Genomic DNA, 15163 nt, shown 5'->3' on the forward strand with positions numbered 1-15163 from the left:
ACTATCAAGAGGGCGGTCACTTCTTACTGAGTGAAAACGACATCGTTATCCAGGGAGGGGGAAACAGTCACAATTATTTTTCCCAGGAAGCCTGAGCAAAAATAAAGAGAGCTTCCCCATGTGGCCAACTTGTGAAATACATCAAGTAAAACAAGCACAGGTCACCATAGCAACACTTCAGAGGCCTTGGAATGTACAGGCCACTTGTGACAGGAAGAAGCAGAAAGATCAGTGACACCAATGTACTGTATGTCACAAGTTCCTGAATAAAAAAACAGTAGTAAGACACAGAATAGGAAAGGAAAAAAATTCAGTTTAATGCTGTGCCCTGCTAATGAGTCTGTTCTGACAACTCTGCTTCAGACAGATTCAGATACAGACAATACTACTCACGACCTTGACCGATGCAAGGAAAAAAATGAGGCACAGCAACCACCTGCTACAGACAACAGAATATTTGATTCTGGCTTTGTAATAGTAAAAAGCGGGATCTTTTTCCACCCCAAAAAGCAATATGAAAGTGAAGGTAACTAAGAAAAATTAAGCAGAGTCAAAACCGCTACATTCACCTTCTCTGCTGATAGAAATGCACTACACTGCTCTGAGGAAACCCTAAAAAACAGACTCCACGGCCCTGCTCCCAACATACAATGAATCCCTACATAATACTGGCCTGATCGTTAAATGATGAAAACCGGAACACCCCAGTACGAAACATAGGTATTGAGACCAGAAAGGACCTGCTTCATGACCACCGCAGGAAGAAACAGAAGTACCAAGAGAGGAAAGGACCTGCTTCATGACAACTAGAGAAACTTCCAAGATTTCACTTATCTGGCATGAATTTCTCAGTTTTGTCGGTTAGCTGGAGAGACTCACCGGATTTAATATAGCCAATATGAATAAACTAGCAGCTCTTGGTGATAGAATCTTTAAAGGAAGAAACAAAATTAATCCAAAAGAGTAGACATCCATTCTCCCGAGGACACCAAGCAAAATTGGCAGGTGTGAGGTAAAAGGGGTTACGCCCTAAGGCCTCATTCACACTAAGCGACACTTGCCTCGAGCGGATTTCCGCGCGGCGGGATAGCGCGACCTTCACCGCCGGGCTGCATACAAAAATAGAAAAATCGTGCGACATCCGCGGGGAAAAAGGGTCCTGCACAAGCGACATGGAGCTGTACAATATAACAGCTCCATTGAAAATCATTGGACGGCGACTTCTCGCGATATCGCGCCGCAAATATACGCGATATTGCCGCAGAAATCGCGCAATTAAACGCCCAGTGTGAATGGGCACTTAAAGTGAAAGGCTTTTAATGTGTGCCTTGTATCCATTTCTCCTAGAGGCAGCAGCGTAAACCCTACATCTCAGAATACTTCAGAGCCGTGTCCCTCGAAGGACGATAGCAAAAGAATGTTGGAAAGAGATATGCAGGAGGTTATATGTAGCAAAATATAATCTGCAAACAAGGCCGCTTTATGACCGATACCCGCTACTTCTAAGCCTCAAATGTCCATGCTCTGCTAATAACTTGTGAACTAAAACAGTAGTGGAGACAGGGGGCAGCCATAATACTTGATGGATGCTGGCAGTGCATCATACATGCCTTCAATCCATGACAAAGTGAGTATCCAAGCCGCAATTTTGTAACACTGTGCGCAAGTAAGACTACACATCAAATTCTTTACACATATCTATGCATGAGTAACATTTCCAAAAAGACAGTTGACAGGCTAGGTGGTTCAGGACTCCGAGGGACAAAGCGAAGTTGATCTTTATGAATGAGACCATTGAGGACAAAACACAGTATTTCCAAAAGTTAATATTAAAGCTCAAAGCTTGAACATTTAGACATTACCTCTGAGCCTTCAGCATTAAAATGATCAAGTGCTTGCTTTCGTATTTCTCCTTTGATGGACCCATCTAACCTCTAGAAAAAGAAACATTTTTAGAAATTGTTTTACAAGGATTTGACATGTGCATTATTGCTACGATCACTGACTGTATTTATTAGCTACTCACCTGAAATGGAAACTGTCGAGACTTTAAATATTCTGCAAGGATGTCCAGCATCCGCACCATTTGAGAAAAGATCAAGACTCTGCTACCTCGTTCACGTAAACGTTTTAGCAACTTGTCCAGGAGAATGAGTTTCCCGCTACTGCGAATTAAGTGCTTTACAGGATAACAAGAAAATAAATAAAATATCACATTTATTTTCCTCACACAAAATGACCTATTATGCTTTCTTTGGAAATGGCATTTTGCTGGCAAATGGACACCAAAGAGTATGGGTAGACTGATGAATACTTAAGCTGTGTTATTTTGATTAGAACATATACAGGTGAAACTCGATTAGAATATCGTGCAAAGTTCATTTATTTCACTAATGCAACTTGAAAGGTGAAACTAATATATGAGATATACTCATTACATGCAATTCAAGATAATTCAAGCCGTGATTTGTCATAATTGTGATGATTATGGCTTACAGATCATGAAAACCCCAAGAACCCCAAATCCACAACCTCAAAAAAGTAGATTATTACATGCAATCAATAAAACAAGGATTGTACATAGAACAATATCGCACCTCTGAAAAGTACAAGCATGCATATGTACTCAGTACTTGGTTTGGGCCCCTTTTGCAGCACTTACTGCAATTACTTTTGCACGATATTCTAATTATTCGAGTTTCACCTGTACTTGCTTCCGCTATTTACAGGTACCAAATATGTAGTCACTAGATCTTGAATTTAAAAATCGATAAATTAGGCTTCACTTATAGAAACTGGGTGAAAGGATAACAGAGGCAATGTCCTGGGCACACAACCACACATCTGTTTTTTTGGCTACAATTCAGTTCATACCCTTAGACCAGGGGTGCCCACAATTTTTCGTCTGGTGATCTACTTTTCAAATGACGAGTTCAATGAGATCTACCAACGAAAAAAAAAACAACCTGCATACAGGGGCAAGGCGGTGCATTGAAATCAATGGCACTGCAACCACACCCCCAGCCTGCAGTGCGATCGCCCGCACCCAGAACACAGGCACATTAGTGCCTGCGTTCCAGTCCAGTGTAATCTGCAAAAATGCTGCAAGTACTATTTTTGCTGATCACGGGTGCTCGCACTGTGGGCGGGGGGCGTGACTGCGGTGCCATTGACTTCAATATAACCCCGCCCCTAAACGCAGGGAGCCAGCCGGCTTGTGTTCCAGTTCTTTCTAGAGGGCGAACACTCAGGAACGCAGACTTTGTGGTGTGAACTGGCCCTCTCTCTTGGCTGTCTCTTCTCTCTCCCTCCCGTTTGTATCTGCTGTCTCTCTCGTCTGTCTTTTCTTACCTCCACTGCAGCAGCTTCCCAGGTCTCCTCTCGTGGGCGGGGGCATCCTGTCCTCACGAGGTGCTCGTGTGGCCGATGTTGCACACGGGGAGTGGTGTCCCGCCCCTTCCCGTCTGCAGTGTCTGACACATTCAGCTGGCAGCCGCACGAGGACAGGACACAGCCGATTGAGAAACTACCAGCGTTCGCTTTGCGATCAACTGGTAGATCGGGATCGACCGAATGGGTACCCCTGCCTTTGATAATTACAAAAATGCCCTTTTGCCTGGGAAACCATAAAAAAATCTAGGTACATAAGAAAGGTTACATGTGCAGAACACTAAGTTCAAGCAGTGCTTTCTGGCATGGACTACTCTTCCTCACACTCACAAAGCAGGATAACATCATTAGACGTACAAAAAGAAAACCATACTGAGCCGCTGTGAGCTTTTCCAGCTCAGTATAGAAAATGTATGTGGTGAAGCAAATAAGAAAATTGCAATGTACCATATCCCACCTCTAACCTCCTCAAAACTATCAAGTAAAATTGAAATTCTAACGGTTTATGGCCTCATAAGGTCAAAGGTCTACAAATATTCACCACACATTCTCACCTGTAGAGCCTCTTGCCGGTTATAAAACTCATTATCTTCTGGTGGCTTAATGAGGTAGCAATGATTACAACACTTCTTTAGCTCCATCATGACGTTCAAAAATCCTGAGGTACTGCCCTTGGAACCTTTGCTCAAAGCCTTGTAATTCCTGGTTAAAATCCATCTAGGAAAACCAACAGATTTTAGTTTACAAAATGAGGCACTTACAAAGTAAAAAATAAAAACAAGATAAGTACATTAGATGCAATAAAAAAAAAAAAAAAAAAAAAAAAAAAAAAATCTGATTTTGTTCTTACCGTAATTTCCCTTTCTCTGAGTCCATTGAGGAACACAGCTCCCTCCCCTAATTTTCTTATACACTGCTTGCTACAACTGGCAGGTATGAGGGGTTATGTCCTTAAAGTGGCAGGCTTTTAATTTTTTTTTGCCTAGTGTCAGTTTCACCTAGAGGCAGCAGCATATAACCATACATGTCGGAATGCTTCAGAGCTGTGTCTGTCAATGGACTCGGAGAAAAGATTCTATGGTAAGCACAAAATCCTTTTTTTCTCTATTGTCCAGTGAGGGACACAGCTCTGACGATCTCGGAGATAAAAGGAATGTTCAAAAGCAGTCCAGAACAGATGGGCACGCACCATAACAGCTAAAAGAACCCCTTCAGTTCTCCGTAGAACATTTCTGCCAAAACTAGCATCAGAGTCAACAGAAATAACAACTTTAGAAAACTTAGTAAAAGTGTGAACAGAAAACCAAGTTGCAGTATTGAAATTTTGAGCAGCAGAAGCTTAATTCTGAAATGCCCAAGAAGTACTAACTGCCCCAGTAGAGAAACTGAGAAGAGACATGAAAGCCATTATATGTAGATAGAAGTAAAACATTACGCAACCACTAAAATAAAAACAGAAGGGGAAAAAACAAAAACCTATCTTCCCATTCATATATAGATATATCATGACTCCATGGATCTGTTCCCTTCATGACAGTAAAATTCCCCAGATAATACTGGCCTGACAGTATAATCAAAAAAATGATCATGGGAACTCAGGACCAGCGCAAGACAAAGCATAAGTACTGAGTCCAGAAACTACCTGCTTCACAATCCCCTCAGCACGAACCATAAGTATGGAAACCAGCACTGACCTGTTCTCCAAAGGCTAGAGAAACTTCCAGGATTTAACTTATCCAGTATAAACCTCCAAGTCTAGTCAGCTAGCGAAACTCCCAGGATTTAATTTTTATTTTGGTAAACTATAAAAGACGGGGTCACGTCGGGTAAATAGACACCAAAGAGGTCATGCTTAAAAATTGCGCGCACCCGCGAAAAACTACCACACTCAAAATTGCCCATAGGCGACGCTTTAAAAGCTTTTACAGCTCATCAGTTTAGTGTTATCAGTGATTGATGGCCCTAGAATTACTGCTCTCACTGACGTTTGCGGCGATATGTAACATGTGCGGCGTAATGGGCGCAATCGTCGTTTTCGCAGGCATGCGCACCTGACGCATGTTTGCATGTGTGTATGTATGGGTGGGGAAAAAATTTTGTTTTTTTAAAATTCTTTTTTATGTGTAACTTAATTTTTTGGGGGAAACTTTAATTTTCTTTCCTATTTTTTTCCCACTTAACTTTATTGCTATCACATAGGGGGGCTAAGAAACCCCCTTATGTGATAGCAAAAGAAGTGACAGGTTCTCTTTATGGAGACATCAGGGCTCTCCAAGACCCCTAATGTCACCTAGGACCCCCCTAAGAAGCTGATGAAGAAGAGATCTGCTTCATCAGCTTCTCTTCAGCGTCTGAAGCTGGAGAGTGACACGAGAATGCGGAAGTGATGTAATATACATCACTTCCGCATTCTGACACCAGAGGGAGATCGTGTACCGACCTCCCTCTGATCCCATCACAGAAGCATTTTGCTGGTCCCGGGCTCGCACCGGGCACAGCGGAGCCCGGGACCAGCGTGACAACGGGAGGGGGGACACGGGCCGGCAGCTTATACAAGCAATCCGCCGGCTGTATAGCTTGTATGTCAACGGGCATCGCTGCCTGTTTTTATATTGACGGCGTTTACCGCTCGCCGCACGGCAGGGCTAACAGGCCGTGTTACATCCAAGAAGCTACGGGCCGTCCGTTTATGTACAACGGCTGGCCGGGAAGCGGTTAAAGTGTCAGGCTTTTAATTTCATTTAATTATTTTTTTGCCTATTCTCTTAGAGGCAGCAGCGTAACCTACGTATCAGAATTCTACGCAATGGACAAGAGAGAAAACAGTTTAGTGAATACATTAGCACATTAATTAGCGTTTAAAGGAGAATTATGACCTAAGGGCAAATAAAAGTACTTCTTGCCTTTACTTTAATAGCATTCTTCTTCTTTTCCAAAGTCGCAGCACATCCCAGATAAATTAATCAAAAAAGCCACAGAAAACAGCCACCTGCAGCCATGCTCCAAGCTCCTTTCCTCTTAGGGGGCGTTAACGGGGAATGCAGCATTTCTAACTCTCTCTGCCTTGGCCGCGCTTTCTCTAGTCAAGCACACTGTGTACGGCTGGAGTGTGCACACTGACATGTGGGAGCAGGAGGCAGAGTCTCAACTGAGAAGCAGCAAGCTGACTCAGCCTCCCTTCTCTTTCCCCTCTCCCTTGCCAGTATTTCCCTCTCTCTTCACCGACCTTCTCCTGCTCTGTCTCAGTAATCAGATGCTTGCAGCAGTTGTATGGAAACCTGTTCTTCGTAAATATGTTCCCCCTGACCGTTCAGCTATTACCATAACCCCACCCCTCCCGCACAGCTGCTTAGTATTTACATAGCCCTGCCCCCTCTCTGCAAGCTCCGGTGTTCTATGAGAGACTAATGTCTCCTCTCACATTGTGTGCACATTTTCATGACGGAGAGAGAGGAAGGAGGGGCGGAAGCACTGAGGAGAAATGGCCTTCCATGCACGCACTGTCATTTGCTGGCACAGACGATGGAGATGGAGGTAGGAAGAGAGCTGCTGCGCATGCCCATGTATTCGTGGATGTGCAGCAGTTCTCAAGGAATGCCGTCAGTCACGGTGAGAACGAGCAGTTGGGAGGATCTCGACAGTATTGTCGGGATCTCTCCCCACTGCGGCGCTTAGCCCCGCCCACCATCTTAAAGTAACGATTGTATGTTAAGGGTGCATTTTCGATTATAGGAGTAAATTGCAAAATTTACTCCTATACCCCATGGAATCCAAAAGTAAAGAAAAGCTTGGACACCATAGTTCTCCTTTAATACTTGCCTACACGTTCATCTTTTACCACTTTGTTACAATTATATATTTTCTAAAAGGGCCTTTTAGAAAGAAAAAAAAAATGCTAGTGTAATGTTTTCATTAATGTTGCTTTATATCTGTGAAAATGTTTATTAAATCAGCATTTTAGAAAAAAATTGTCATAGCATATGTCACATAACTAATATTGTAAATGCCAGTTGCGTTAGAGCTCGTTGTTGTTGTCTTAATGATCTATTACTAATTCACACCTATTATTGCATGAAATCAGTGTTGCTGCAATTGATTCTTTTCACATATTGATGAGAACGACGCTTTTCTTATCAAATGCTTTTCCACTATAATTACTTCATGGGATCAGCATTGTTGCAATTGATCATTCTGCATATTAATGAGTGGCGTTTTTTTCTTCTGCTTTTCTCCTTATCAAAAGTTAAAGTCAATAACTCCATGATGGCGGCTAGGATTGAATACATATTTTTCTTTGCCATAGAATAAGCTCACGATCCTACAATGAGCTGTAAACGATTGAGCACAGACCGGCGTTCAGCTCCCATTGATTCTGGAGGAGGCGGTACCTGTCAGAAATTCTGACCAACTGCTGATGACCCGCGGCGCATGCGCAGTAGCTCGGACCACTGACACATTGTATAGAGCTGACGGCTCTTTCTCTCTCATTACGGACGAGTGCCCCGGTCTCCATGACGACCGGGGCCGCTCGTTATACTGTTGTTGCCACATATAAACATAAATATTTTGATATAGCCAGTGCATATAATTTAACTAGAAGGAAACCATGGTGGGGCTAGTTTTTCCCCTTCATAATGGTCACAGCAGGAGGGCAGACTTAGGAACTCTGGCACAGGAGTCTTGACCAGGGATATCAGAAATGATTAGGGATTCACTGATACTAGTATCGGTGCCGATGCTGTGTATTTGGACGAGTACTCGTCCAAATGCTCCGAAGCCTAGCTGCCCGGCTTCCTGATTGGCTGGGATGCCGGCTCCATGCTCCGTCATGAGGTGACGAGGGAGCATGAAGCAGGCTACCCGACCAATCAGAAAGCCGGGCAGCTAGGCTTCGGAGCATTTGGGCGAGTACGAGTACTCGTCCAAATACTCAGCATTGGCACCGATACTAGTATCGGTGCATCCCTAATCATTTCTGATATCCCTGGTCAAGACTCCTGTGCCAGAGTTCCTAAGTCTGCCCTCCTGCTGTGACCATTATGAAGGGGAAAAACTAGCCCCACCATGGTTTCCTTCTAGTTAAATTATCACTTTTGGGTGGACCGGCCCCTTAGCGTTGGGGGTAGGGCGGGAAGAAAGAAAAATAGCAGTTCTACTTACTTATAGTACTGTTTCTGCAGAGCACTCATCTCTACCCTCAGAATCTGCTCTACTTTTGCCGGTAATGACTTCTCCACATCTTTTTTCACTCTTCTTAAAAGGAATGGCTCAAGTTCTTTGTGGAGACTGGCATAGCCATATTCTCTGCCCTTTCCATGTTCCTCTTCAAAGTGTTCCCAGGATGAAAATCTAGAAAAACAAGACAGCACTGTCAAACCCAGATCTCGAAATATTGCTTTTTTATTTTTTTAAAATAAAAGTCTCTTTCTAACTTACTTTTCTGGCATGATGAATTGAAGAAGGGACCAGAGCTCTTTAAGGGAATTCTGCAATGGTGTTCCGGTGATAAGAAGCCGATGGTTAGACTTGAAGTCTATGAGGGACTTGTACAAAAGGGAATCATCATTCTTTAATCGATGAGCTTCATCAACTCCAATGAAAGCCCAGTTAAGACCCCCTAAAAAAGACTAATGGAACGAATTGTCAGTAATGCACTATACAGACCCAGCACATGGGCTCTAAATAAAATTGAGAAGATATGCCACATACATTTTAAAACTCCTTCAAAAACAGATGTTCAAGTTACATAAATTAAACAGCGGATAGAAAGTGCACACTAACAGATCAGAAATTAAAGCCACGCTCAGAGCAAAAATAATTTACTGCACTGGGTAAGTAAATCATTAAAAAATAAAAAAAACTTTTGTGAGGAGGGAGGCGGCAAAGTATAAAAATCTTACCTTGCAGCATGCCGTCCCCTGCACACAACACCCAGATTCCGGGAATTAAAAAGGAGAGCTGCAACCCAAGCTGTACAGTGCTCCAGTCGTATCACCACCCCTCTTTACTATCCTCCATTCAGAAAGGTCTTGTATGATACAATTCTGTAATTGGACGAAGGAAGGGACAGAGATGTGACCATCTCTCTTCCTCCAAGTACAGACTGGCCTGTGATGGGAGCAGAGTGCTGTATATCTTTCCCTCTCTTCAGTGCGCGGAAGTTCAGCACTGCTGCAAGGCAATATGTTTATACTTTGCTACAGCCCTCAGCACACAACACGCTGTGTGTAAATTATCATCCTCCCTGCAGTGCAGTTTAGGTGCAAATCGCTCGAAATCTAAAGAATTATTTTCTTTCTCTCAGGTGTTGAAGCGTTCCTCATAGACCAGTGTGACCTGTAAGAACTGCTCCAGGCACTATAGTGCCCTCAATAGAAAAACTCAGGTTACACCTAAATTTTTTTGTCTCAAGTTAAAATAACCACTTCCAGCAGGTTCACGTACATACAAGTCATCCGCTGGAAGTGGTTATACCACGAATACGGCTTCTGCTGCAGCTGTGTTCGTGGTACAGTTTTAAACATTAGACGATTGCTGTTTAAATACAAGCGATCCGGCATCTGTGCACATTCTCCGGCTCCTAGAGCCAGAAGAAGCTAGTGAAACAGATCTCTGCTTCATTAGCTTCTTTGGGGTCCCTAGGTGACATTAGGGGAGAAAGACCCCTGATGTCTCCATAAAGAGGACCTGTCACATTATATTTGTTATTACATTGGGGGCTTGTTAGCCCTTTTTTGATAGCAATAAAGTTGAGTGTAAAAAAAAAATACAAAAATTAAAAAACCGAAAAAAAAAATAAAATGCAAAAAAGTTTTTTAAAATCCCCCGCCCCCCACATACAATGCAACTATGCGTAGGATCCACCTACGTGCAAAAACGAAAATTGCGCCACACGTTACATAGCACTGCAAGCGTCGGCGTGCAAGCGATAATTCTAGGCCCATCAATCGCTGTTAACACTAAACTGATGAGCAGTAAAAGCATTTAAAGCGTCGCCTATGGCAAATTTTGGTTATTGTAGTTTTTTGCGGTTTCATGGACGCTAGCAATTTTAAGGCTTGACATGTCTGGCATCTAATTACCCGACGTGACCCTGTCTTTTATATATATTTTTTTTAATCATAGATTTTTATGGTTTTGAACGTCAAGACCCTGTCTTTTATATTTTACCAAAAAATTGGGTATTATATACTGTTTCTGTGCACTAAATTTAATTTTAGTGCATCTTATCCTAAAAATACTTGCTTGATAAACATTTGCGCAAATACTGTGCGACAAACAATTGCAACTAGCATCTTTTTATTCTACAGGAATATTTATATTTCTGCTTTCAGAACATATACAATTGTTTGGGGGTCTAAAGCCGTTTTCTAGCCAAAAATTCAGATTTTATCATGTGTGTGCAAATGTAAGAAATTGCTCCGGACAGCAAGTGGTTAAGTTAATATTTAGCGTTGCTGTGCATTAAAAAAAAAAAAAAGAGAACTATGGGGTAAGTGTTTTTCCCCATAGTTCTCTTTAGGGTCACGGGAGGGCATATACTAACCTTCTCCAGTGACCCAAAGCTTAGTATATAGCGAGCTATTGCCCGCATTATACCGAGAGCGCCGCAGCCGGGACAGATCCCAACAATACTGTCGAGATCCGCCCAGCTGTGTGACTGACAGCTGGCTCTGCTATCTAAAAGGCAGAGCCAGCTGTGCCCGCCCCCTCCCCAGTTTGTTCCTCCACTCAGCACTGGGGGATCGGACAGGGGAATCCCTACAGGGAGCTATGACTGACAGTCACCGCTCACTGCAGGGGGACAATTAAGAACTGAGCGGATCGACTGCATGTTTCTGCTCACTTCCCGATTAATAAACCTGACCGGTGACAGCTTCTGTCACATATCGGTTCCAACTATGAGGATGAGTGGAAACCACACCCCTCACAGTTTTCCTTTAATAGGCGTTTCAAAGGTTAAGAATTTTCACACAAATTTTCAACTCCTGACTGGAAAAAGCTACTGTGTAAAGATCCTCACCTTCTTTTAATCAGTCCACCTGCGTTGCATTTTTTACAAATCCATTAAACTACTTTTATAGTAAAATGCAGGCCACAGCAATGAAATCATAGCACTTTTTTGCCAATTAAAACATAAGAATGGGCACTATAGAGAAAATGAAACTATTACAAACTACACAAAGAAACACTGTTTTAAAACAATAAGACACATATTTACATTGAATCACTTAAAGACTGCAGAAATATATTTTAGGGCATTTGTAAGAACCTCAATCTCTACTCTTCAGTTTTCATAACATAGCCTTGTTCGTAAGGTATAACTTTGCCCTGTGTCAGTAAGGGCAGTTCAGTGTTCACCTGTCTTCTGCCTGACCTAGCTGATAATTGACTTCTGTACGATGGTAAAACAGCATTGCCTCTTATTATTATACAGGATTTATATAGCGCCAACAGTTTGCGCAGCACTTTACAATATAAGGAAGACATGACAATCACAATACAATTCTAGACAAGATGGTAAGGAGGGCACTTCCCCTGAGGGCTTACAATCTAAAAGGGAGGGGCAAGTGATACACGAGGAGGTTATCTTATTATCTGAATCTCTTTTGAATGTACTTGTATTCTCTTACGGCACTGACAAAAATACAAAAAAGCATAAACATACATACGCAGGTTAAGAAAATGTGACATGAACTTACTTTGTCCTTAAGCAGGATCTCGTAGGTTGTTAATAAAACATTGAATTTTAACCTCTTGGTCTGGGGGTGCATCCACTCATGAGTTCTGATCTGAAACACAATAGCAAAACCTATAAAAATAGAATAGACCCAAGGCATTCTGAAAATGCTTTAAGGGTGTTCAAAGACATTAGGATGCATTACAAGCTATAATGGCCACAATTGAATCTAGTAAATGCAACTGTTACACACAATACATATTAGATTCAGACATTTCCAATGTTCTCAGACAAATATGGGGCAGCAATAACACAAATAAATCCACACAAATCCAGGAAGAAAAGCCTAGACCTCCCGTTGCACTGTGCTGCCTCCTTCCCTTTTGCTGCTCTCATAACTAGTGTGGGGCAAAGTCAGCTTGTTTCAGACAAGTGGCTTAGGTCAGTCTCAGGTTGGCAATCATTCTGTAAGTGAGGCCATGGCAGGCAATGCCCACTTATATGCAGTTACCAAGCACCAGGTTGGGAGCACTGCTGATGGATGCTGGTTATATTATGGACAGGTCACACAATGTCACCCCAGGATTGTTGCTGCTACACATCAAGCTGAACAAATTATTATTATACAGGATTTATATAGCGCCAACAGTTTGCACAGGGTTTTACAATATAAGGAAGACATTACAATCACAGGGGTGTGGAATTCCTATCGCCCGACGCCCGGGACAGGCGGTTTCGGGCGCCGGGCGGGTAGTTTTTTTTAATACATTCGGCCCTGCTCCGGACAAGCAGAGCTAAATGTATATTGTGGAGCCGCCGCTCGTTTTCATACAAGTGATCTAATCAGATCACTTGTATGAAGCGAGAATCGGCGATCCTGTCCGCCCCACCCGCGCCGTGATTTTCGGGGGTTCCCCGCTCCTCGGGTGGACCCGTCACCACGGCAGGGGAGCTCACCATAGAGCCCGCAGAGCAGACGAAGAACTTCCTTTCTTCGTCTGCTCTGTGCCATCACTGAGACCGTGGCGCTGTGATCAGCGCCACCTGTCTCGGCTGTCAGGAACTACACAGAACATCAGTTCTGTGTTGGAGGGCAGGTTCCATAAAGAGAACCTGTCACCTCCAAACTATCACATAGAGGATTTTAACACCATATGTGATAGGAATAAAATAAAAAAACATTTTTTTTAAAGTTATAAAAAAGTAAAAATCAGTTGATTGGCTGGGAAGCCAGCTCCTTGCTGATTGGCCGCAAATCAGCATCAAGCCATCTTCCCGGCCAATCAGGTCATTACTCTCCGCCAGGTTTCCTGATTGGCTAGCAAGCTGGCTCGATGATGATTGGCTGGGAACCCGGCTTCCCAGCCATTCACAATCAAGCCGGCCAAACAACATGGAGTCGGCTTCCCTGGCAGTCAGGAAGCCGGGTAGCATCTCATTACCCGCTGCCCGATTGCCCAGGAAGCCTGCTCCATGCCAACGGAAGCACCTATAGTGAGTGCTGAAATCAAAATATTGGTACTCGTACTCAATATCCACAAACTGGTATTGGTGCACCCCTAGTTTTAAACTTTTAAAAAACTTTTTTTTTTGTGTTGGGACAAGTAGATTGTCATGAAGGACAAGTAGATTTGACCCCCGCTTTAGCCCTTGGACAAGTAGTTTTTTTCAAAAATGTCCACACCCCTGCAATCACAATACAATTCTAGACAAGATAGTAAGGAGGGCCTTGCCCATGAGGGCTTACAATCTAAAATATTATATGTCCTGAAAGAAAAATTAGCCAGACAGCTATTTCTTATTTTGTTGTGGGGGTGGGGGCGATGTGGATTTTGTCTAGGTGCCAATAAAAAAAAATAGACCTCACCTAAACCGGGGAGCCGGCTTGCTCTTAGACTGGTCATTCCAGCGTCTCTCCCCCTCCTCTGCAGCAGTCTAAGGTCCCGTAAATCATCATCTATACACAGTGTGTAGACGTGAGGATGCCGTGAACATTCCAATGCTGCAGCGTAGGAGGAGACAGGCTTCAGAGAATAAGGAAGCAGGGAGCCAGGCTCAGCCATTTGGGTTTGTATTACTTTTACCACCTAAGGAGCGGTTAACCCGTGCAGTGTGCGGGGAACCCCACAGCAATGGTTAATATGTTTTGACGGGAGTTCTTTAACTTGGCTCCAACAGATATAGGAATTTATACACAAATATTTGTGAAGCCATTTTAAATAAATGGCTTTTTAAATAAAGCCAACACATTCGTCCTTAATCTTACCAGACTATTATTGCACCCAGCATGACGGATGCATCTTTGCATCAAACAAAAATGTTTTTACAGTGAGGATGTACAAAGCATAATGTGATATCCACTCTAAAGATTGCATATGGAAGGTTGTTTGATAAAACGTACCACATTCCTGCTATTAATATCCCCCAAATATACCACAGCATTCATTAAAGGAGCCCAGGTCTGAATTTCTCTTTGCCAGGAGGTTAGCGTTGACAGGGGAACAACAATCAGAAAAGGCCCATACAGTTGGTGTTCGTGGAATAAGTAATTTAAGAAAGAAATGGTCTGAATTGTTTTTCCCAATCCCATTTCATCAGCCAGAATACAACTGTTTCCCCTGGAAAGAGAAAAAAAAAATGTCAAATACACTTTGCTAGAAGAACAGTTATAAGCTTCAAAAACTTGTCTTTCCCTTCTGTATTCGCTCATCCTGGGCAGGTCTGGTCCCTGTGCTCTGTGGGACTTCAAAAGAAAGCAGTCAACCCCATAGAAATCTGAAGGGGAATACTTCAACTACCAAGCATGCTCAAGACCAAAGTTCAGGGACCCAAACATTTCTGGGGCAGTGAAAGAGAGGAGTTTGTAAAGCACATTGTATGGTGCAGGATATTACAGAGGTGAGTGAAACATACAAAAGCTTTAAAAGCTTTAAAAACTTCCTTAATAAGCAAATGTTCTTTTTAATACAAACAGGGTAATTGGAGCTGTTGTGCATGGCACCTGACACTATCCCCTTCAGTTTCAATAAATTATATAAAGTGTATTACTAAATATTAAACTATCTCCCGGCCGGCCGTTGTAAAAAAACGGCC

The 15163-nt window shown here is 42.8% G+C and overlaps 1 protein-coding gene across 1 annotated transcript in view; it reads right to left on the bottom strand.

Annotated features, from left to right (window-relative positions):
* Positions 1-15163, bottom strand: part of CHD1 (chromodomain helicase DNA binding protein 1) — a 64770-nt gene that overhangs the window by 25760 nt on the left and 23847 nt on the right. The window contains 7 exon segments of the mRNA XM_018562193.1: positions 1863-1934; positions 2027-2179; positions 3945-4107; positions 8551-8739; positions 8827-9017; positions 12093-12182; positions 14472-14688. Coding sequence (XP_018417695.1) covers positions 1863-1934; positions 2027-2179; positions 3945-4107; positions 8551-8739; positions 8827-9017; positions 12093-12182; positions 14472-14688 — 1075 coding nt within the window.

This window comes from Nanorana parkeri, unplaced genomic scaffold (genome assembly GCF_000935625.1).
Source record: "Nanorana parkeri isolate BGI_ZX_2015 unplaced genomic scaffold, ASM93562v1 scaffold564, whole genome shotgun sequence".
NCBI classification, from domain to species: domain Eukaryota; kingdom Metazoa; phylum Chordata; class Amphibia; order Anura; family Dicroglossidae; genus Nanorana; species Nanorana parkeri.